General features: G+C 39.4%; 1 protein-coding gene across 1 annotated transcript in view; it reads left to right on the top strand.

Moving 5' to 3' along the window:
* The window catches only part of LOC129110230 (CUB and sushi domain-containing protein 3-like), a 211891-nt gene that overhangs the window by 12024 nt on the left and 176426 nt on the right, over positions 1 to 23441 (top strand). Inside the window, exons 2-3 of the mRNA XM_054622416.1 lie at positions 2953 to 3175; positions 16092 to 16204. Coding sequence (XP_054478391.1) covers positions 2953 to 3175; positions 16092 to 16204 — 336 coding nt within the window. The remainder of the gene's footprint in view (positions 1 to 2952; positions 3176 to 16091; positions 16205 to 23441) is intronic.

Below are 23441 nucleotides of genomic sequence, written 5' to 3'. Positions count from 1 at the left end.
TAAAGTTGTAATCTCATCACAATTCAAGCTAAGTGTACTTGGCTTGCGCTCATGGTTATGCAGCAGTGATTGGAACTGCATGTCTCATATTTTTTTACTAATACTTATTTTTTTGTACCTTTTTTGCTCACGCATCAAATCAAGAAAAGTGTTAGTAGTAATCATTCTGTTGTAATACTTGAAGGGGTATTCCAGCAATTTAGTATCACTATTTCCATGAAATAAGAGGACTCAAAATCAAAGCGAAAGAGAGAAAGAGATCTCCTGACTTAAAGATGCCTGACTGGATCGAGTTCCTAAAGAACGTATCTTACTTCTCAGAATGCCTCTGAATAGCATCTTTCATTAGACCCTTCTTACCTCCTAAATGCACACTTCTGTCAAACACCTCAACTTCAATTAGAAACACAGACTTACTTTTAGACCGTGAAGCCTCAAGCCCAAACCGAGAAAACCCTGATGACATTCTCATGTTTTTTTTTCAGACCTTAGAAAGCTCCCTCCGGAGACATAGAAGACGTTATACAACTGTTTCCTGCTGAGTAGCACTCCATGTAAAAGTTCACTGAAAACATCTTTGTAGCTGCCAGCTTTACTGATATTTAATGCAATTGCATCATCCTATGGCCAGCTTTTGAAATATGTTTTCATAACCATGCTCAAAAAAAAGAGGTGACTTTCCAAGATAAACAATTGGCTGAAGCTGTACATCAGTATTCAAATAGTGGGCTGTTATGCATTCCTTTCCTCATAATGATTGGATTCTTCTGCTTTTATTGAAGTGAATTAAGTCTGAACTGCAGGTGGTCTGTCTTACACATGCACCCAATCAAACTGCTTTTAGTTGGAAGCATGAGCAAAAGCTGCCACGGAAATATGTTGGTGGCAGCTTTGTAAAAATGAAGGCAGCGTGGTCTGCTCTATTTCAGGTCATTAAATTCAAGTATGCGTGGCAAATTATGATAAATTATCATTGAAAATAGAAGCATGCGAATAACCTCCATATGTTCAACCACCAAGCAGCAGCAAATATCACAGTAAATGTTGGTCAAACTGCAATTACACATCCACGCGTTTACAGTCATATCAACAACTTTGTTGGATCAGTGAAGAGGGCTCTGCTGGTAATTCTGTTATTCCTGAGAGCACTTGAAAGCAGCAATGATGCACCATGCCACAGGTTGGATCGTGTTGACCCTGTAGGCAGCGCATCAATGCTGCAAAATTGCCATGATTACCCTGTTGGATGAATGGTGACAGAAATAATTGCATTTTAGATATGGAACAAACCATGGCAAGATTTCCCCCACTGTATTTAGAGCCGCAGCTCATCACCAGCTACATTATAAACCTGTGTGGGCATGACATATACAGTCTCCATATCTGGATCAATAAGAAGGGCAGGTCACAAGATCAATGGAAACAGAAGAGTGAATTGGTCTCAGGGGCAGGTGAGTCATCTGGACCGTATGTGGAGACATACTGTACTGTCAGGGACTCTGGGTCAGGACCCCTGTGAGGATAATATCCTGAAGGCATTGCAAGATGTAAAGATTGTGGAAATTTTTTTCCCACAGAATTATCATATTTGTGATAACAGAGTTGTGTTTTTTGTGAAATATAAACAGCTGGGAGGCTTTGTCCTAAAATAATGAAACAGCTTGACAAGTGGGAAATTAATCTCAGAGTTAAACATTTTGTTTGCTCACATCAGTTTATAACAAGGCGTGCATATCATCAGGAAAGATTACGACTGATTTTCTAGTTAGACGCCATTTCAGATGCATAGCTGCCAACTGACATTTGTCTTTTGCTTTTTTCCACATACTGCAGTGTGTATGTATAGCCAACACTATGCAAAACATCCTTTACCTACCGAGTGTGAAAAGCTAATTACATTAGGAGTAAATCCGTGAGGGGGAAACCATGCATCTTAATTAAGTATGCATTTCATTAGACAATATGCAGGATAACCTCATATAAAAGGTCCCTTCTGCTTTTTTTTTCTCGCAGTGTGAGACAGTGTGTATAGGAGTGAGTGACTACATTGTTTTCAAGTGTGGTTGGGTGTATGCCGGATGTGGTAAATGTGAAAGAATAGCTGTGATTGTGTGAGGAAAGGGCTATTGTAAATGTCTGTGCATGAGAGAGACAAATTATGTTTGTACATGTGTTTGAGTTACAGTTACTGAGGCGTGGCACATTTGCTCATTTACATTAACACCACAAAGGTTAGCCAAGCAATCCCATTATTGCATTTTGAGAATGATAGTATAATGCTCAACCTAATATGTCAAGGGTATTGATTTTCAGCGAGCCTGTGCAGCAAGGTGCAAAGATATATGTTGTGAGGGCTGTGAAAGTGAGTGTTAAGGTCTAGTGGCACCAAATTGGAAGACCTTGCTTGTTGCTTGTCTCTGGCGGCTTTCTGACCAACTTGGGTAGCTTTTTGTTCGATATAACATTGAAAAACATCACATCACATCTTCCAAAATGACAGCAATATTTGTTACAGCTTATTCTTTTTTTTTATTAGAAGGGGAACTGAAAACGTAAATGGAAACACAAAACGTGGCTCTTATTCAGCTTGTTGCCAGATTTCCCTCTTAGCTTCTGCCAGCTGAGAACAATGTGGAACAATTTGTTCTCACTTGAAGAAATATTGCACCTGGACTTTACAGGGTGCACACAGTTGTTACAATAAAAACGTTACTTGGAATAGCATCTGTACAGGCCTATTTAAAAATGTTAAGAGCCGTTCTGTTTATTTATTGCTGCTTGAATGTTTGCACCAGGCAAAGTAAAGTACATTGTCTGCAGGGATCTCTACAATTTACTCAATTTCTTCCATGTTCTTCCATGAAGAGCATTTTATTTTTTCTGTCTCCTCAATGGAGTCAAACACACTCACTGTGTGTTTGATAATGACTGTGTGTTTTCCTTTCTTTCCAGGTTTTATCCATACTTGCGGAGGCACTTTAAAAGGGAGGAATGGGACGATAGAAAGCCCCGGGTTTCCATACGGATATCCAAATGGAGCGAACTGTACCTGGGTGATTGTTGCCGAGGAGGGGAGCAGGATTCATATAGTTTTTCAATCTTTCGCTGTGGAGGAGGAATACGACTTTTTATCTTTGTATGACGGGCATCCACACCCGGCTAACTTCAGGACGAGGTAAGGAAGCGGCCCTGAAGCCATGCACCTTGAAATCTGTGTTTGAAGGCTTGCAGGCAGGGACAGGAAGTAAGAGGGAGGGAGGCCTTTAATGATCACTTCCGATAGAAAGTTAATCTTTAATGTACACATGACAAAGACTGTTTACTCTTGTCAGGCAAGTTGGCAGTGGATTGTACTGTGTCCACTCTTTTCTGACATGGTTTTGTGGTGAGTTGAAATGTCCTCACAAAACTGTAGAATATTCGGATTTAGATTTTAAATGTGAAATTTCTTGTTTTAATGTTTCTTGTACATTTAACCAAAACAGTCTTTAAAAGTATCTTATCTAAATGTGTGTGAAATATTTGCTACTCCAGAAAGTAATCTAAATGGATTTTTTTTCAGCAATAAAAGGAAGAAAAAAGTACATGATCAAATATAAAGTACAGTACAAAAAAACTGTTTCCTCCACAAAACACACTTTCAATAGTCATGTGTTTGGATTCCATGGCAAAGATCAAACCGTAAGCTTTGAGAAAAAGCCCAAGCATTTATTTCTGAATGGGCTATCTTTTGTTGGCTTCAGTTATGTTTGGGTCAGCTCAGTAGCCACAATCCTTTATTCTGAAGAGACAGAGCTAAAGAAAACATGAAAATCAAACACAAAGCTATCTCCTTGTTTAGTCGCTGAGCAGACAAACAACTGTTTACTTAGTGTGCTTTCTGCATACTCACATTCAAGTGATGTGGGAATATTATTTTATGTTTCTTCTTTTTACATTTCATCCCTCTCCTCAGTAGCTGTCTCTAACAGAATTATTTGTCTCTTGCTGTGTTTGATTTTAGGGGACGGTAAATTCTCACTATGCAGCTAAGGAGTGTTTGATAATTTAATTTAAAAAAGAAAAATTGATACCCATGGTAAGACGACTTTCCATCAGCGTACTGAACCAACATGTAAATACATCATTAGGGATGGACATACTGCTCCATAAAGGCAGTGCATGCATAGATAGATAGAAAAAATACATTTTCTCAGAGTACACCCTTCTTGAAGAATCTTGGAGTTTTTTGTGGGAGGCACACATATTTTGATTAATAATTAATTCTGTTTTTTTTGTCAAATACACTTAAATCATCATGATGAGATTGACTTGCCTAGTGAAAAACCTTAATATTTTGTTATTTTTCCATAAAAAAAGGAAGACATTTTTCATGATTTCCTATTTCCTACTATCCAGAATGAATCCTGCTTTTTAAAAAACAAATATTTTGTGTTTGGATTTCAAAGGAAAACGCCACAAAGGTATCACATTTTTTCTTGTCAAAGCCAAATTGCTCAAAATAAACCCATTCTTTATAGATAAGTGTGCAGTGTGTTATTAGAAGATTATCTCTCGTCGGAGCAGATACACACATTAGCTTTGAAAAATGTCGAAAGCTTTTTTTTAAAATACATCTTAGTGTCTGATTATCCACTTGTTTTCAAAAGCATGCTCCATCAGAGGTGAGTGTGGGGTCCAGCGTTTCTCTGTTAAAAAACTCAAAAAGACAGTGCCAAAATGATTCCTCCGAGGTCACATGCAAATACAATGAAGGATGTATAGCAAAGAGTGGGAATGAAGGGTGAATAATTCAAGAGCTGAATCATTGTTGATACTTTAGCAGCTGAATCACTTTAGATACTTAAAAGATTATGTCGCATAATGCTTTTTTCAAGGTCAGGCTTATGAAAGGTTTGTCACCATGCTGGTTGACTCCGCATCACGTAATGATCTCACATATATTACTCTTGCTGCACATTTTATTGTTTAAAAGCCTCGAAATATAATGCCTTGTGTCTTGGTCTATGAGCAATTATAGAACAATTCCTGACATTGCTATGACTTTGCATCCATATTGTTCTCTCCACTAGCAAATATTGCTGTCTTAGATTATTTTTGTACAAGTATATTAAATTAAGTCAACCCAAAATATCGTCCAAAACCTGTGTTTTATAAACAGAGGGAGTTTTAATGCTAGTAATTTGAGTTTAATGGCATCAAAATGGCGCAACATCAACAAGTTATGTGTTCAGCAATCACACATGCTGTTGCTGCTTCATATGCTGAGATAAATTTAATGGCTGTCAAGTATAACTAGCGTTGTCACAGTGCCAGAATGTTTACTCCATTGCCAATTATAACTTAATACAATTCAGTGACACCGTAAAGCCTTTATGCATTTTGGAAAAAACAGCACATCTTTAATCCGTGAAACTGTACTTATAAAGCAGGTCTTTTTTAATCACAATTATTTTTCAGACAATAGAATTTTCATAGCATAGACGCCCCAATTGTACTGCTAAATCTAACATAAGCTTTACGTTGATGATTTCGAAATGCTTCTTGCATGTACAGGACAATAAATAAATCAGTTTTAATATTCCAATAATTTGCGGAAAATGTAACTCTCTAATTGGGGACAGTTTTTTGCGATAACTACATTTACTTTGAAACTTTTTTGCTGCCAATTCTTAAGTAGTTTAACTAGAGTAGGATTTTGAATGCAGCACTTTTACTTGTTATGGAGTATATTTGCATTGTTGGATTTTTCTTATTTTACTTCAGTAAAATATCTCAGTTCTTCTTCCACTACGGAATCTCAGAAAAGATATAGACAATCAGATTGTGGATTCCTTATTGTCCACTAAAGGATATTTGCTAAATGTCCCAGTATTCCTGAATGCAGCACAAATCTCCCACACTCCAGTTTGACAGTTTGACATGTGCTCATAACTTTAGTAAGTGGCTTGCTTCCTGATTTTTGTTTCACTTTGTTCTGTAGTCTTCATTGACATAATTAGTACATTTACTAACTTAGCCATGCTAACTTAAATGTAAAAAGCTGATCGTTAACGCTAAATGTCGGACACGAGTATTGATAATATTGAATGTTGACGTGAATACCAACATGACAGGAATATCAATATTATAGCTGCTTCTGCAAAACATCAGAAGACCTGCTAAATGTCAGTAAAATTGCCGTGACGTCACACGCTCAGTCACGCGTTCATTTATCATAGAGTTACCCAAAGTTCTGCTAATACTGTCATGACGTAATGCGATGCCTTAAAGTACACCTGTGCTATGCTTGACGTGACAAACAACAAAACAATGCCTGAATATGTAAGGTATTCTTATTATTTATATGTTGTGTGTATGGGCTTGGCTATATGACATGAACACCTTCTAATAAAGTGCAAATAAAAACAAAAACAACAGACATTAAACACTAAAAGCGGCTTTATTCATTAAAGGACAACTTTTTTTAAGGTTTCAAGAAATTATAAAGGAATTAGGAATATTGTGTGTATGCCATATTTGTTGCCCTTTTATACAACAGGTTGTGCATACCATATCAGTATTTGAGTACAGGTGTGTTGTTATAGTATTTATCTCAGTTGAACTGCCTAAACTCCACTGATAACAATGTGGATTATACAAAACAAATGTGGTTGAAATTACTATTTTATATTGGATTAAACTTGTTAGCACTTGCACAGGTGTAAATCTTTTTGATAAATAGGCAGAAACCCCTTTAGAAGTGTTTGTAGTGTCAGTTTGTCTATGATTGTCTGCTTGGGTTTGGCGGGAAATTCGATTAGTTAAGGTTAATGTAAGCAGCCAGTACTGCTGACATGCTTCCTGAACAATGTCATATTTCAGATTACTTTTTTTCTTGTCTTGTTCTGTAAATTCACCGCAAAACTAGAGAAAGTGTTTTTGGTAAATCCCTCCTGTCCAAAGAGTCGATTCTTAAATACACAAACTAAACTTTAAATACAATTGGTTCTGTGGTGGTAAAGAAAACCAGTTCCTACAATCCACAATCATTTTAATGTTGACAATGGCACCCTGATTATTGTTTTTGAGGGTATCTAAAATGTAATCATATTTCTTCTTCTCATGTTTAACCATGTTTTGAGATATGACAATCAACAACTAATTAATTTAGTTTTTTAATGGTTCAGTTGTGATGGTATATAAATAGGAGGTTTGGGAGTAGGGCTGCAGGATATGAGGAAAATATGTGATATTCGATAAGGTTGAGCATCGTGCCAACAATATCACTTGCGATAGATAGATGTTAAAGTGTTATCACTTGTGCCGTTCTGCTGCTTTCTGTATGGGATTCTGGTGAAATACACAAAGTTTCTTGTTAAATTTAATAAATGAAAAGAAAGTATTTCCAATATTCTTTTATTGAACCACTAGATGCCACTAAATATCACACACTGTTCCTTTTTAATAATGTGCTCAGTGGCCACTTCGTAAGATGCATCTGTACAACCAAATAGTTTCCAATTCAGAATCACTGCCATTACATCTGTCTTTACGAAACTCAGATTTTGGTGACATTGTTGGAAAGTGTAAATGTAATTACATGTTTATTATTGAGGTCATAGTAAAAGATGATGTTGTATTTGACTGCATATTGAGTGGTGTTTCTCTTATGTCAATTTTATTTCCATACGTGAGCGGGGTAGAAAATGAGAAGCAGTCAAGTAGAAAACTTTCCCTTACTATGACATAAATGCTAAAACATGTAGTGTATTTAATACCTGCTCTGACAAAGTCAACATTATAGGCATCATAAAAGACTTTCTGGGAGGACAGTTGTGTTGGATTACATTAGCTCCTAATAAAGTAGACACTTAGAGTAGGTTTCTTGTCCGAAAGCTTTTGAGAGCCATTGCTGATGAGCTGTGTCATACATAGGGTTAACAATTTGCTAAACAAGGAACCAGAGATGATGTTTTGCTGAGAATATTTAAACTCACATGGAACTAATCCTTCCATTCAGAGAGATGGAGGAAAAGCACAAATAATTCTTGCAACGAGACAAAAGCAGATGGCTCAAATTGTGATGGGTTTTTGCTTATCCGGCCCAAACCTCTAAATAGCAACGTAGTTCTTTGTGTTTTAGTCACACTTTAGTTTTTTTCCAAGTGGTGGATTTCCTCACAATATGGGACTATGTTGTGAGGAGCCAGAAAATGATAATTCCATGACAGAGTCTTTGCTGTGCCTCTGGGGCCCAAAATGTACGCTAGTAGAACGCCTGGTCGTACACAATTAATTCACTGCAAAACAAAAAATCACTCAGAAGAAGGAAAAAAAACAAGCTTCCTTACCTTGTGTTTTCATATCTTTAGTAAAACTTTGTCAAAAAAGTTGCAGCACAAACTGTTTTCCAGCAACTTGTTCTAAGAGATTCACATTTCCATATGGCAGCAGCATTTTTCTTCCTGTTTTCCTTCCCGTCTCTGAAAGTATGTTGATGTCGTGTTCGCTCAGGTGTATCTCCAGCTGGAATAAATAAGAAGGTGAACACAATGACAGGCAACCCTTTTTTTTTTTATGCTTTTCTTTTCCCCTTCCAGGGTAATTAAAAATAGAAATCTTGATAGAGATTAAAGACTCCTTTTTAATTTAGTAATGCTTTTAATTAAGTAAGGCAGAAATTCAGAGGGTAACACGACAAAAGCGACAATGAATTTTTAACATGAAAAAGAATCAACATCATCGTGATGGACCTGATTAGTGTGTCTCCCCATTGATCTATGCATTCTCTTTGCTCAGAATTGCCCCTCTCACTCGGTGCTGCACTTACATTACATACAATCCCTCGTGCCTGAGAATGGCTGGTTGGAGTGCTCATTATTGTGCTGAAATGACATATTAAAGATGGTAGAGGAAAGGAGGTGAGTTAATGTATTGAAGCCTTTTATTTCAGTGTTTCCCTGCACGAGAAATTACCTTTTTTCTTTTTTCTTTGCTGCTGTCATTATACAATGACTATGACAAGCTCATATTGAATGCTATGTTGATTAAGGCTTAGTTTTTTTTAGATGCATTGTTTGTCTAAAGAGTCACGTTTTCTCCATCAAGGCCCTTAACCAAACCTAGAGCTAAACATTGTAAATATACATCTAAAAGCTTTTGGACTGCGAGAGAGAAAAAGGTACTTTAAGTGAGCGTGAATATGAATCTTGACTAGAATTGTGGACCTGCTAGTGTATTTTAATATTCTAATGTTTTCAGTTTTTTTACTCTTCATGATGTAACGGCAGATATGCTGTTTCTTTCAGAGTTTACTTGTAATACTTGTATGTGTAGATAGGTTTTATCAAATAATCAGAGACCAGGTAGTCAGGTGACCTAGACATGGACAAGGTCTTCAAACTAGTGATATACTCAGTTATTCAAATCACATTGAGGTACATTTCTAAAAACTGATTTATTAAACGCTTGCTTGGCGCGTTTGCCCTGCTGGTTGGCAAATTTTTGGGAAAATCCCTTTTAGACGTTCATTTATTTCCTTTTCATTTCTTTCAAACATTCCGAAGAATGAAACAAATCTATTTTTCTTTAAGCTTTCTATCATTGGTTGTACTTTGAAAGTAAGTAGCTGTTGGACTTCTTGAAAGGAAACAGAAAGTAGATGTCAGGCAGTGGTTGGTGTACTGCAGTGGACCACAGTGAGACTTTTGGCTTTACCTCCATATAGTAAGTAAAGTGCACTTAAAAAAAAAAACAGTGTAAGTCATATTGAGATAAAGATGAAATGATATCCAGTGAAAAAATATGATTACCTTTTTTTTTTTACTCAGTTTTTTTCTTTTTCATTTTTTTTGTCATATAGGTTAGGTTCTTTTGGTAATTTCTGTCTACCATAACGCTTGTGGTAATGTGCAAATTCACCTCCAATCCTAAATGTGTAAATTTGTTTATATTGAGCGCCCTGCTTAAGCAGTTAAAGTTTTTCCCCTTCTGTTTATAGTGCTAAAATTGTAGTGTTGCTTATAAGCAGCCACAAGTTGTACAAAAAGGTAATTAACTAAGTAGAACTATTACATATCCTTATTTATTTCAGCTTTGCTTTCAAAGTACTCCACTGTGTGGATATCTGTTTTAAAATCTAAACTCAAATGAAAAAAAATCAAAATCAAATTTAGTACTGTACTTGAGATGAGCACAGGTACTTGTTTCCTACTTTACTTGAGTTTTTCCCTTTTGCATAACTTTTTATACTTCTAGTCTACTACATCTAAGAGGGAATTATTGTACAATACTAGTTACTCCTTAGGCTGCTTTTGCGGATTCAGATTGTCAATACAAAAAAAAAAAAAAAACCTAATAAACTATGTTGTTAAATTAAGTTGCATATTGAAGTAGGTCAAATTAGCTCCACATTGCCAGCTGCCACATTAAAGTAAAAAACACATTAATGCATCAATAATTATAATCAAATGTCGGAGGCCTGCCGTAGTTGTGTTATTTGAAGCCATTCTGAATTTGCCCACCCAGTAAATAAATATCACATCAAAATCTATCTGTAATTTGTTTGTTTCAGTAATACTATTGTAATGCCCCCATTTTAAAATGTCTATTTGAACGAAGAGAACAGTGCAGAAATCACGTGCAGTTCAGAAAAATGATGCAGCAGGCTAGGATTAAATTAGTCTCTGTAGAAAGCAGCTCGTCGCCATGCAGTGCACAGCCCACAGCCAATCCATGTAGAAATATGGGTTGCGGTGAGAGGATAAAGAATATAAATGAAACGCAACAATATTGCATGCATGTAAATTAATAATGTGACTCGTAAGCCATTTTGACACCATATCTATCTCCAGTCACAAGCTAATCATTAGTCGTGATGGATGAAGTAACTGTGACTCATTACGACTTGATACAAATCACCTTCCAAATAACTGAAAGTAGCTTGAGGTTTTCATGAAGTAAAAGCAAACTAATGGATGTGCATCCCTCCGTTATGTATCTGCTGCTGCTTTGTCACCCCTTCAACCAGGATAACCTAAATCAAATCTATGCTTAGTCTGCCTTCTCATCTTCACACAAATATACCAGAACCACAATGCAGATGGCAGGCAAGGGGAAGAGGATTAATTACCCTTTTTTCTGCACACCCGTGAACTAATTAGTTTTTTAGAGTTGAAATGATAGCTCATATTTATCCCAGTTTTGTTTTTGCATTTGACACTCTGCCTATTTACATCAGGATAATTACTTAAAGATGCATACTGTAGAAAAAAACAACAATGGCATGGCATACTAGACACAGAGACAAGGATATTAACTTTTTTTGACCATTCACCAGCATTCTGCATATTAGATTTAACATTGCAATTCAAGAAATACATTTTTTTTATATTCCACACTCTTATTAGACAAGAGCAAAGGATGAATTAATTGATAGGATGATTTGACCTTTATCATTGCAGTTATTAAACCAAAATGTCAGTGTCTAGGGCTGCTGTAATGATAAAGGAGATCTATTAATCATCTCCTGCTGGTTTTTTTTGTTGTTTTGTTGTGAAGGAAGCTAACAGGACATTATTCACCTAAGTGAGTAACATTCCTTATTGTCCTCCATTTCTTACAATAAACTAAATGCAAGTGGTTCACTTTAATTATTGCTTACTAGGTATGACCAGTCAGAGCACATAAGGGCTCTTCCACCCTCTGTCTGCTTTTTTGTTCTTCTTCTTTTCCCATGGGACACGGGTTAAGAGCGGTGCAGCAACAAGGAGAGGTTGGCAGAGGCAAAAAAAGATAGAAAGAGGCAAAGCGACACAAACGATGAACCAGCAAGGCAAGAAAAGGAAGAGTAACAGTCAATATGAGCGACCTCATGCAATGAGAAAGCTAGTGTGACAGAAAGAGCTAGTGCAACACAGAAGGAAAGACAGATGGAGGTAGAGAGACAGTGAGTCAGACAAATAGAGGTACAACATTCCCGTCTCTCTCTTCTCTCTTTCGCTCTCTCTACGGCACGTCACTACCCTGACACACTAATCAGATGGCGGGAATGTCTGACAGCTACCTTCAGGGCTGATGTAGTGTGTTCAGGTGGAAGGAAAGGCTGCATCTGTCCAGACAATCATCAGCACACTGTTCCCAGGCACACATAGTCATACTGCTGCCACTGGAGTTGCTTTGATCCATAAGCAGGGGGCGCCACATCTGGTGTCTGTAGAGCCACTGTGGCATCTTTGGTTGGCCTGGTTGGGTCCAATACAGATGCAGCAAAACTAATTTTTATCTGACTTTCACTTGTAGCACTGTGCAATTTTGATTTGTTGAGCTGCACAAACTTAGATTTTTTTTTTTTTTTTTTTTTTTTTTGTAAATGAGCTCTCCCGTCTCACTCACTGCCTGAAGGAAATCATTATTGTGTGCTGTGCCACTGTGGAGACTGCATTTCACACAAGTTATTTTTTGTTTTTGAACACGCTTTCATCACATTCATCAAAGCATTTTCATGCAAATAACTCTCTCTCAACTTTGTATGACCTCTAAAGCACACGCTTCCATCAAAGGTCAGAACTAATAATGTTGTTAATTGGCTACAAATCAGACTGGGCTGCATTGTCTACTGTACATTGTATGACCTTGTTTTCTCTGGAATTGGAATCTTTTTGTCACAAAATGGTGGTGTATTTCAATCCAAACACTCTACTGTACTTTCCTTTACTCATTGGATGTACAATAGTAGTCCTTAACCACTCTTTTTCTTATGTGCAAATTCACTACAAGCTTTTAAAAAGAAAGTTCACAATAGCATGTCTATGAATGGTGTGGTTAAAAAGGTCCAGTTCACACCATATTCCAGTAAACCAGTAACGGCTTTTGCAGTGAGCTGGAATAAACTGTAGATTAAATGTAAGTGTTTGATTGCCAGATTTTATAGTAGCTCAGACAAATTTGAACAAATGTGTGTCAATCCTTGTACTTCACTTTTATTTCTTGATGAATTTTCATCTTTACTTTGATACCATAAACTCATGTACTTTAACCATTGCCAATGAAAATGAAAATTCCTTAGTGAGTTTGGCCAACCTCCCAAAGTCCGATCAGGGCATAATCCGGAATTTATGATGTCTTCTTTGTTGAAATGGGAGTGTGATTTAGTTGCAGACCTGTGTCTGATATACCACTCACAAGCCTCTTGTCAGAGGAGACAACAAGCCCCATGGTGTTTATTTCCTAATGACATTTTCCAACCATTCACCCGATGCTCCAGTTGCCAAAGCAACAAGTAGCAGTGAATGCCATGTGATGGAGATCTTTGTCTGCCTTTTTGTTAAAGACCTACTTAGGTCACAATGTGCTTCTTTAGTTTCAACAAACCATCACATTAGATATTCTGAAGATGCACTGAAGACTCCTCGAGAAAATGTGTCAAAAATGTCGGCTGCTCTTCTTTAGTTTATTTAAGAAAGTTTTATTTTGCAGTCGCACACTTTCATGCCCATGGTTTGGGCGAGATGTCGCTTGTTCAGATTTATTTTCAGATTTAATTTATTCCCGCATTATCTTGACCCATCTGACTTGAGACATGACTTGTCTGAATCAGAAATAAGTCTTTCACCAACTCCACCTTGACTGTCACCTCCTAATCCTTCTCACTGACAGCCTTAGAAAATATGTCTTCCCCTCATGTACACTAACCCAGTGACATCCTCATTCCCTTGCTTTTTCGTGCCATGATGACAACAGTGCAATCTGTCAAAGGATTAACCTGTTGAGACTTGGAACGTGACTCTTGGGTTCAGTTTGGAATGGCGGCTGACCTTTTTTCTACAGCATTTCATTCACCTTGCTAGTGGTCACGAGAAAATGATTTTTCTTTGTTGGTTTTAGGAGACATAAGGACTACTTCTTCACATTACCCTGTATATGTTGCCTAAACACAGCTCTTGTTTTCTTTGCCCTTTTTGTCTGGCTGTATCGCATGTTGCCATAGAAGCACATATTTTTCCTATCCTCTGTACACTCTGTCCTCATAGTAAATGCCGCAACACCAAGTGAAGGTTTTGCTCAACTTTCAACATCAGTTGAACGTCACTTTTCATTGGTACCAATGATTCCGTCACCCTTGCAGGTCAAGACTTTTCAGAGTCATTGCGTAACTGCATTGCACCCTTCTTGGTGGGTGGCATCGACCTTTGTGCGAGCACGATTCTGCAGCCACTAATTGTTCTTCGGTTTCTGTTCTGCACTGCCAATAATTAGCCGCCCCATTGATGCCCCCCTCCCCAGACTTTGGGTAAGGGGGCCTCATTTTAAGGACTATCCCAGTGTGATACCAAACTGTGTTTTATTGAAAAGAGCTGTGTTGAAAAAGAAAGAGTGAGGGCCACAGCAGCTTACATTAGAACCAGAGAGAAGGCAATGGTTACACACTTCTCTATTCAATGAGGCTTTTGTGAACAGAAGCACAGAACTGAAGGCAGATCCTTGGCCTTTTCATTTGACTTCTGACTGGAACCATATTTCTAATGACCCAGACATTGCCATGTCTGTGACCGATTTCCTTGATATTATGATTTTTCACATCTCTACATATTTGTGTCCTATTGCATAGCTCTGCACTATGTGCACAAGGTTTGAGCCTGCAAAATGAATGACGTTGCCTTTTGATATGTAGATTGTGGTCAGCTTGAATCTTGCCTAAGCAAACAACATTGAAACAATAATGAGTAAAACCATAAAAAGTGAATTGTTTTAATGTACTACCTTTCTCCTGTGCTTGCTGTTTGAGTCTAAGCACTCCAGCAAAGACTTTCTTGTGATGCACGGGCCTTGTCACTTTTAATTTAACCATGATTGCAAATTTACTAGAGTTCTCTTGTGAGTGATTTAAGCTTCTAACAATGTTACAATTCCAGTTCTGTTTCCTCCATAAATGTATTCAAAATTGCATCATGTAGCAATTGACTTTTAGCAGTATCTTGGCATGCTGTGCAGTACCTGTGCCAAAGGGTAATTATTTAGTGCAAGGACCAGCACAGTTCACACTGCTGTAATTGGAAACTCTATTGAAGCTGTAAATACAGCACCCTCTTCTTTGCTGTCACATGGGGAAGTTCTGTTTTCCCACACTTGGCCCTCTACTGACATTATTCACCTGGCTTATTGTCAAGTAGAGGTTCAGACACACGGCCCCAAAACTAGCAATAGAAAATAACAAGAGGAAACTATAGAGAAGGAGACATTTTGTTTCATGCACAAGTTATGTCCACTGCTACACAGCCTGGCTTACAGCAGTGGAAGGTCGATAGAACATCAACAACTGCTGCTGAGGAATGGTCAGCCACACATCTTGTTTACGACGCCGTGAAAGTAAATGGATTTGTTTGGATCTGCACCTAATTTGAAATGCAGTAATGAAGCAGTCTGTTACAATACAGCTGCCAGCCCTCAAACACCATCCAACAATAGGGAATGTTCTCTCTTGGATTTTGATTGTATTGTACCCAGTATATTATTGGTGGACAAATTGCATCACAATTCTTAGAGCACTTATGCTTTATTACACACCAAAAGTTACAGCGCCCAAACTCACCAGCGGTGCGAGGTTTGAGGTCTTTGAACAGTCATCATTTTTAGTGATGGTTACTTTGGTGTGCAGGTTTTCTGTATCATTGCATTTTATTGCAGACATCTCTCAATAGGAATTTCTAAATTTACAGTCATCCTCTTCACCTGCTGGCTTATCTAATTTAAATACAAAGCTAGCCGATGTTTAACAAACCCAGACGGGGTTTGGGTTTCTGCCTCAGAACTTTTCCACAGTGTTGTCTTTTTGGAATAATTACAATTTGCTGGGCGTTGATTGTTCTTAAACTGGTTTTAGCATGTGAAAGCTGAAAAATGCAAATGTTTTACCAAAGTAATAATCCTTTTCATTTATGCGGGTTTTGTTGGACTGTCATCACATAGATTTAATTAAAACATTTGTCTTGCATTGATTTAGGCTCGAGTTAGAACTGCACAATATATTTGTATCGTTATAAGCATATTTAAGTAATCCATATGAATGAAATCATACATTCAGTACTGATGTGTCTCTCTCTTATCTGCAGGTTAACAGGATTTACCATCCCTCCGCCTGTTACCAGTTCGGGCTCCATTTTTTCACTGAGGCTTACCAGTGACTTTGCAGTAAGCGCCCATGGATTTAAGGTAGCTTATGAAGGTAAGAGAACCATCATTTTTCTGCTCTTTGACTTTTATTGTCATTATAAATGGCTGTTTGAAATGGAAAAATGAAAGAATCTTGGAATTGAAGTCAGAGACTAAGATCAGGACAGCTCCACATAAGTCTCATTTAAGAAGGAAAAATCCATCAGCCAAGAAAAGTGGACCCCATTTATTCTTAAGAGGGGGGGACATATGATCACACCTACCTCACCTGATTTCCTGTAGGAATTCCACTGTTGAGTTATGGAAACATTAGGAACCTGAAATTAAGCAAATTAATCTCATATTTTCCAAGTCAACATCCCTTCCCCCCAAACTCCCGAACCTTTTCTGGAACTCCAGAGGTGCATCTGAAATTGCGTGGCAGATGGCGAAGGGAATTAGTCGAACTAATGGATGTACAGAGTTATCTGTGTTGAGGCAGAGCCGAGTGCAGTGGGGAGCTGTCTAAATATGAACTATCCTTCTGTGACCATCTCGCTCACCCCTACTTTTCCCCCTCTGCTCTTTCATTTGAACACTCATCGCATATCCATCTCGAGTTATCTTTCTTTCTGCATTCCTACATTATGATATTTCATGTGCCTTTTTTTTTCTATTAGTCGTTCATTTCTTTTCCTCAGCGTTTCATCATCTTATCTCCCTTCCTTCTACTGCCTTTCCTTCTGTCTCTATGGCTTGTCTTCTCTTCCTTTCCTTCTACTCCCAATACCTTCAGCTGTTTCATTACTTTCTGTCTTATTCCCTTACCTTCACTTGCACAAACAGACTGACCCTGTCCTGTAGCCTCACTCACCCTCCCTTTCATGATGTCCTTTTCCATCCCCCTTTACCCCCTCCTCATCTCCCCACCTGCCCCAGACCTGACCAGTCCAGGACCTCTCCCCTCTCCATCTGCCCATTTGTGCTTTCCATCTCCTGTTCTGTTTTTCTCCTTGTATACAGCGGGTAAAATAAGTATTGAACACGTCACCATTTTTCTCAGTAAATATATTTCTAAAGGTGCTATTGACATGACATTTTCACCAGATGTCGGTAACAACCCAAATAATCCATACATACAAAGAAAACCAAACAAATAAGTTCAGAAATTAAGTTATGTGTAATAAAATGGAATGACACAGGGCAAAAGTATTGAACACATGAAGAAATCGAGGTGCAAAAAGGCATGGAAAGCCAAGACACCAGCTGAAATCTATCGGTAATTAGAAAGCAGTCCTGCCCCTTTGCAACAGTGCAAACTAATATCAGCTGGTTCAATCCCAACTGATGGCCTATAAAAAGGTGTCTCATTACCAAGGTGTCACACAAGAAACATCTCATGATGGGTAAAAGCAAAGAGCTCTCTCAAGACCTTTGCAACCTTATTGTTGCAAAACATACCAGTGGCATTGGTTACAGAAGGATTTCTAAACTTCTGAATGTTCCAGTGAGCACTGTTGTGGCCATAGTCCGGAAGTGGAAAGAACATAATTTCACCATAAACCGGCCACAACCAGGTGCTCCTCGCAAGATTTCTGACAGAGGTGTGAAAATAATTATCAGAAGAGTTGTCCAAGAGCTTCAGAAAGACCTGGAATCAGCAGGTACAATTGTTTCAAAGAAAACAATAAGTAATGCACTCAACCGCCGTGGCCTGTATGCACGCTCACCACGCAAGACTCCATTGCTGATGAAAAAGCATGTTGAAGCTTGTTTAAAGTTTACTGCACAACATTTAGACAAGCCTGTGAAATACTGGGAGAATATAGTCTGGTCAGATGAGACCAAAATTGAACTCTTTGGATGCCATAATACACACCATGTTTGGAGGTCAAATGGCACTGCACATCACCCCAAAAACACCATACCAACAGTGAAGTTTGAAGGTGGGAACATCATGGTGTGGGGCTGTTTTTGAGCATACGACACTGGCAAACTTCATATAATTGAAGGAAGGATGAATGGAAAAATGTACCGAGACATTCTTGATAAAAATCTGCTGCCATCTACCAGGATGATGATGAAACGAGGGTGGACATTTCAGCAAGACAATGATCCCAAACACACAGCCAAGGAAACTCTCAATTGATTTCAGAGAAAGAAAATAAAGCTGCTAGAATGGCCCAGCCAATCACCTGACTTGAATCCAATAGAAAATCTATGGAAAGAACGGAACGGAACCTTCAAGATTTGAAGACTGTGTGTGGAAGAATGGGCCAAAATCACACCTGAGAAATGCATGCGACTAGTTTCTCCATACAGGAGGCATCTTGAAGCTGTCATTACCAACCAAGGCTATTGTACGAAGTATTAAATAAATTTCAGTAAGCGTGTTCAATACTTTTTGTCATTCCATTTATTACACATAACTTAGTTTCTGGACTTATTTGTTTTGTTTTCTGGTATGTATGGATTACTTGGGTTGTTACTGACATCTGGTGAAAATGTCATGTCAATAGCACCTTTAGAAATATATTTACTGAGAAAAATGGTGACATGTTCAATACTTATTTTACCCGCTGTATATCTCTCTCTCTCTCTGTCTCCAGTTATTGGCTTGGTTGAATTTGATCTCGTTCTTCTTCCTCTACCTTTTGCCTGTGTAATCTTCAACAGAATTTCATGCTGATTTGGATGTCAATCGCATTTTGTTACACATACTCATTATTATTATTATTATTATTATTATTATTTTATACCGGTAGAAATGTTTCCACTGGTAGCGACTTCTCAAAAAAGTTTCCCCCGCAGTAGCTACTATTGTGTAATCTTGTGATTCTTACCTGATATTGCAAATCCAGCTTCAGCTCTAAAGGTAACGGGATTTTGGCAGACATGGTAGAGTAGATGAGGGTGAAGTAGAGCTGGAGGAGGCATCTCAACCAACCCATGAGGAAGAACTCTGGTTCAATGTTCACACTTTTTCTTTTGGTAGGTCTTAAGTACAAATTTGTGGGATTTTTATATTGTACAGACTGCAGTCAGGGTGATATTTATAGAGCCTTTAATGGCTGACATCACCAAAAAGATGCATGCGTTATGCCCCAGCCATCCAGACGAGTAAGCAAGCTTTAAACATTGAATTAAAACTCTTAACAGCATCAAAATGTCTGGTTGTTGCATATTCTGATAGGATCACGGCAGTTTCAGAGCAACAGGTGTTTCAGTTTAATGAGCGACCGCTTTCAAATGCGTCCGTGGATGCTCGTGGAAACTTGCTTTAATGATAGGCGTAAATAGTAAACACAGATGAGTGTGTATTAAAAAATGACAGAAGGCTTTTAGCAGGACACCTACATGTTCTGTTGGTTTTTTCAACAGCTGCCGTCTCTACGAGCAACCCGGGATGCATTCAGCTAAGAGTCACTAGTTAACACGGTCACTCGTTGAACCGAAACACCGGTGGCCTCCGTGGCTGCAAGTTATTAAATGTGTTGACTGCCACTGGACCGAAAACAAAGCTTGTGTTTGTAGTGCCCATTTTAAATCACAGTCTATGTCATGGTATTTGACGTTCTGCAAATGACCAGAGATAACATTTTGTAAGCATCATTGTTTACAAACTGTAAAAGGGTCTATTTGCACCTGTTAACCAACCTGTTATACTAAAATCGTCTTCTGAGGAACCTTAAAGCTGTTATTTTGGATGGATGTTCCAAATAAAAGAAGAAGATGATACATTTTGATGAAATCTTGGGCGATATGTGGGTTTTTTGCAGTGACTGTATAATAACACGGTGTTGCAGAATTGAAAGGAATACTCCACCAGAACAACCTCTTGGCCCCCCACCAGTCCGGGTTCAAGGTGGGTCACTCGACAGAGACAGCCCTCCTTGCGGTGACAGAGTCGCTTCACTCCGCGAGAGCGAACTCTCTCTCCTCTGTGCTGATTCTCCTGGACCTGTCAGCGGCGTTTGACACGGTGAACCACCAGATCCTCCTCTCCACCCTCGAGGGGATGGGCGCCTCAGGCTCTGCACTCTCCCTGTTTGCATCCTACCTAGATAAGATAAGATAATCCTTTATTAGTCCCGCAGCGGGGAAATTTGCAGGCTTACAGCAGCATAGAGTTAAAGTGCACACAAGAGACATAGTAAAGAAAGACAAGATAAAAAAAAAAAAATGAAAAAAAAATGAAACAAAACAAGTATTATAAATAAGCAATAAAAACAGTAGAAAAACACAATAACTGAAATATTATATTTACAGACAGTGTTTTTATTGTCATGTGTCATGTGGTCTGCTGGGAGCAGAGCTGGTTGTGCAGCCTGACAGCAGCAGGAAGGAAGGACCTGCGGTACCTCTCCTTCACACACCGGGGGTGAAGCAGCCGGTGGCTGAAGGAGCTGCACAGAGCTGCCAGGGTGTCCTGCATGGGGTGAGAGGTGTTGTTCATCAGGGATGACAGCTTGGCCATCATCCTCCTGTCTCCCACCACCTCCACCGTATCGAGTGGACACCCCAGGACACTGCTGGCCTTCCTGACAAGCTTGTTCAGTCTCTTCTTGTCGGCTGCTGAGATGCCGCTGCTCCAGCAGACCACTGCATAAAAAATGGCCGATGCCACCACAGAGTTGAAAAAGGTCCTCAGGAGTGCTCCCTGCACTCCAAAGGACCTTAGTCTCCTCAGCAGATAGAGTCTGCTCTGACCCTTTTTATACAGTGCATTTGAATGATTAGTCCAGTCCAGTTTATTGTTCAAGTGAACACCCAGGTACTTATAAGATTGCACAATCTCAATGTCCTGTCCCTGGATGTTCACTGGTTCCGGAGGACAGTGTTTACCCGGCGGAAGTCCACACCAGCTCTTTGGTTTTACCAGAGTTGATCTGGAGGCGGTTCCGCCGGCACCATCCTATGAAGTCCTGGTTCAGTTCTCTGTATTCCCTCTCATCGCCGGCGGAGATGAGGCCGACGATTGCAGAGTCGTCAGAGAACTTTTGCAGGTGGCAGGTAGCAGAGTTATATTTGAAGTCCGATGTGTAGATGAGTTATATTTGAAGTCCGATGTGTAGATGGACCTGACAGGTCGATCCTACCAGGTGACATGGAGGGGTTGCCGTGTTGGAACCACGCATGCTGACTACGGGGGTTCCACAAGGTTCAGTTCTGGGCCCCCTTCTCTTCTCGCTCTACACAACATCTCTGGGTTCTGTTATTCGCTCGCATGACTTCTCTTACCATTGTTATGCCGATGACACCCAGCTGGTATTGTCATTTCCCCCCGGTGACACTCAAGTGGAGGCACGCATTGCTGCGTGCTTAGCTGACATCTCGAAGAGGATGGCGACACACCACCTGACGCTCAACCTGGACAAAACCGAGCAACTGTTCCTCCCGGGGAAGGGTTGCCCGCACCGAGACCTGTCCATCACCATTGATGATACGTTGTGAAGCCAACTCGGACTGCGAGGAATCTGGGTGTGACCCTGGACGACCAACTGTCGCTCTCAGCAAACATTGCATCGGTCACTCGCTCCTGCAGATTCCTCCTCTACAACATCAGGAGGATTCGCCCTTTCCTCACTGACGAGATGGCGCAGGTGCTCATCCAGGCTCTTACCATTTCCCGCCTGGACTACCGCAACTCACTACTTGCCGGAGCCCCGGAGTCAGCCATCAGACCTCTGGAGCTTGTCCAGAAAGCTGCAGCACGTCTGGTGTTCAATCGCCCCAAGTTCTCTCACACAACTTCCCTTCTCCGTTCTCTACACTGGCTCCCTGTAAGAGATCGCATCCAGTTACAGACTCTGGTGCTAGCCTACAGGGTAGTGAAAGGAACAGCTCCTTCCTATCTCCAGGCCTTGGTCAAGCCCTACACCCCTGCTCGACCACTTCGCTCTGCTGCCTCGCGGCGATTGGTTGCCCCGTCGCTCAGAGGTCCCTGTGGCCGATCGACCCGGTCACAGCTTTTTTCTGTCCTGGCCCCTCAGTGGTGGAATGAACTCCCCACTGACGTCAGGACAGCAGAGTCGCTGCCCATCTTTCGGCGCAGGCTGAAAACTCACCTCTTCAAGAAGTGCTACCCTGAGCCTTCCACTTAGCACTTATTGTATTCGTATTAGTTTGTTGCACTTAGTGTATTAGTTTGTTGCACTTATTGTATTCGTATTAGTTTGTTTCTGCACTGTACTTTTGCTCTGGTTTATGCTCTTAGATGCTTGTTTAAGAAAGGAGATGCACTTATGATTCTGGTGACTAGTAGTTCTCTTGAATACCTATGTTGAATACACTTGAAGTCGCTTTGGATAAAAGCATCTGCTAAATGACTGAAATGTAATGATTCTACGATTTTTTGCTCTATATCCAATGTAAGGTAACATAACTTAACAAAGCAAAAAAAAGGTAAAAAGCACAAATGAGTGTGTTAATTGGCTCCAAATGAGTTTTCTGGGAGGAGGAGCCTGCCCCATAATGTAAATTTGAGTCATTAAGTTAGTTAACGGCCAGGCTGTTTTTAGTTTTGTATTGCTAAGCAACTTGAATCTCAGCTATAAAGAATATTTTTTTCATATATATACTGATGTTTTCTTATTTTTAATTTCTTCTTTGAAGAAACCCAAATCTGACATTACCTTTGAAATGTTAACCCACATGAAGAGAGAGTTTCAAAATACAGTGTAGACACAGTTTGAACAGTACTGTACAAAAGACAAATGGGCTGTGAGCAGCGTGGCATGGCAGCGGGAAACTCATCTAGAGATTCATCGTGTGTCACCTATTTTTCTCAGAAAAAAAAAAATAGACAGTGAAAATGAGCTGTTGAGGAGCACTGCTATCTGTGTGGACACCACATGCATGCTGTGTGCTCTAACCTGTTAACATGGGTGCCAAAATGAAAAGCAAGATGTTCCGTGATACAAAACGGAGGTAGTCTGTACCTAAACAGTGTGGGATTGACGTACCTTATCGGGAGTTTTATCTCCCTCCCTCATCCTCACGTGTGTGCTAAACCAGAATGTGTGAGTGTTCATCACGGTAAAGACAGTGTTGGAAAACAATGTCATGGCGGAATGTGACACCGGTGATGAAACTGGTATCGCACACCCCTAAGTAGACTATAGTTATTTTTAACATTTCTTAATTGAATTTACAGAACAATTGCTATATTGTGATAGATACCGTTATATGAAATTACATATACTGTTATAAATGTGTAGTGTAGGAGTTGTATGGATAAAGGATTATAGCCAAAGCTGTGGGCTGGGGATATTTATTTTAGGGTTTAAAGAATCGATCTTCATTTGAAT

Source organism: Anoplopoma fimbria, chromosome 20, assembly GCF_027596085.1.
Source record: "Anoplopoma fimbria isolate UVic2021 breed Golden Eagle Sablefish chromosome 20, Afim_UVic_2022, whole genome shotgun sequence".
Taxonomy (NCBI): domain Eukaryota; kingdom Metazoa; phylum Chordata; class Actinopteri; order Perciformes; family Anoplopomatidae; genus Anoplopoma; species Anoplopoma fimbria.
Note: the sequence above shows the minus strand (reverse complement) of the source record. Positions and strands in the feature narration are given on the sequence as shown.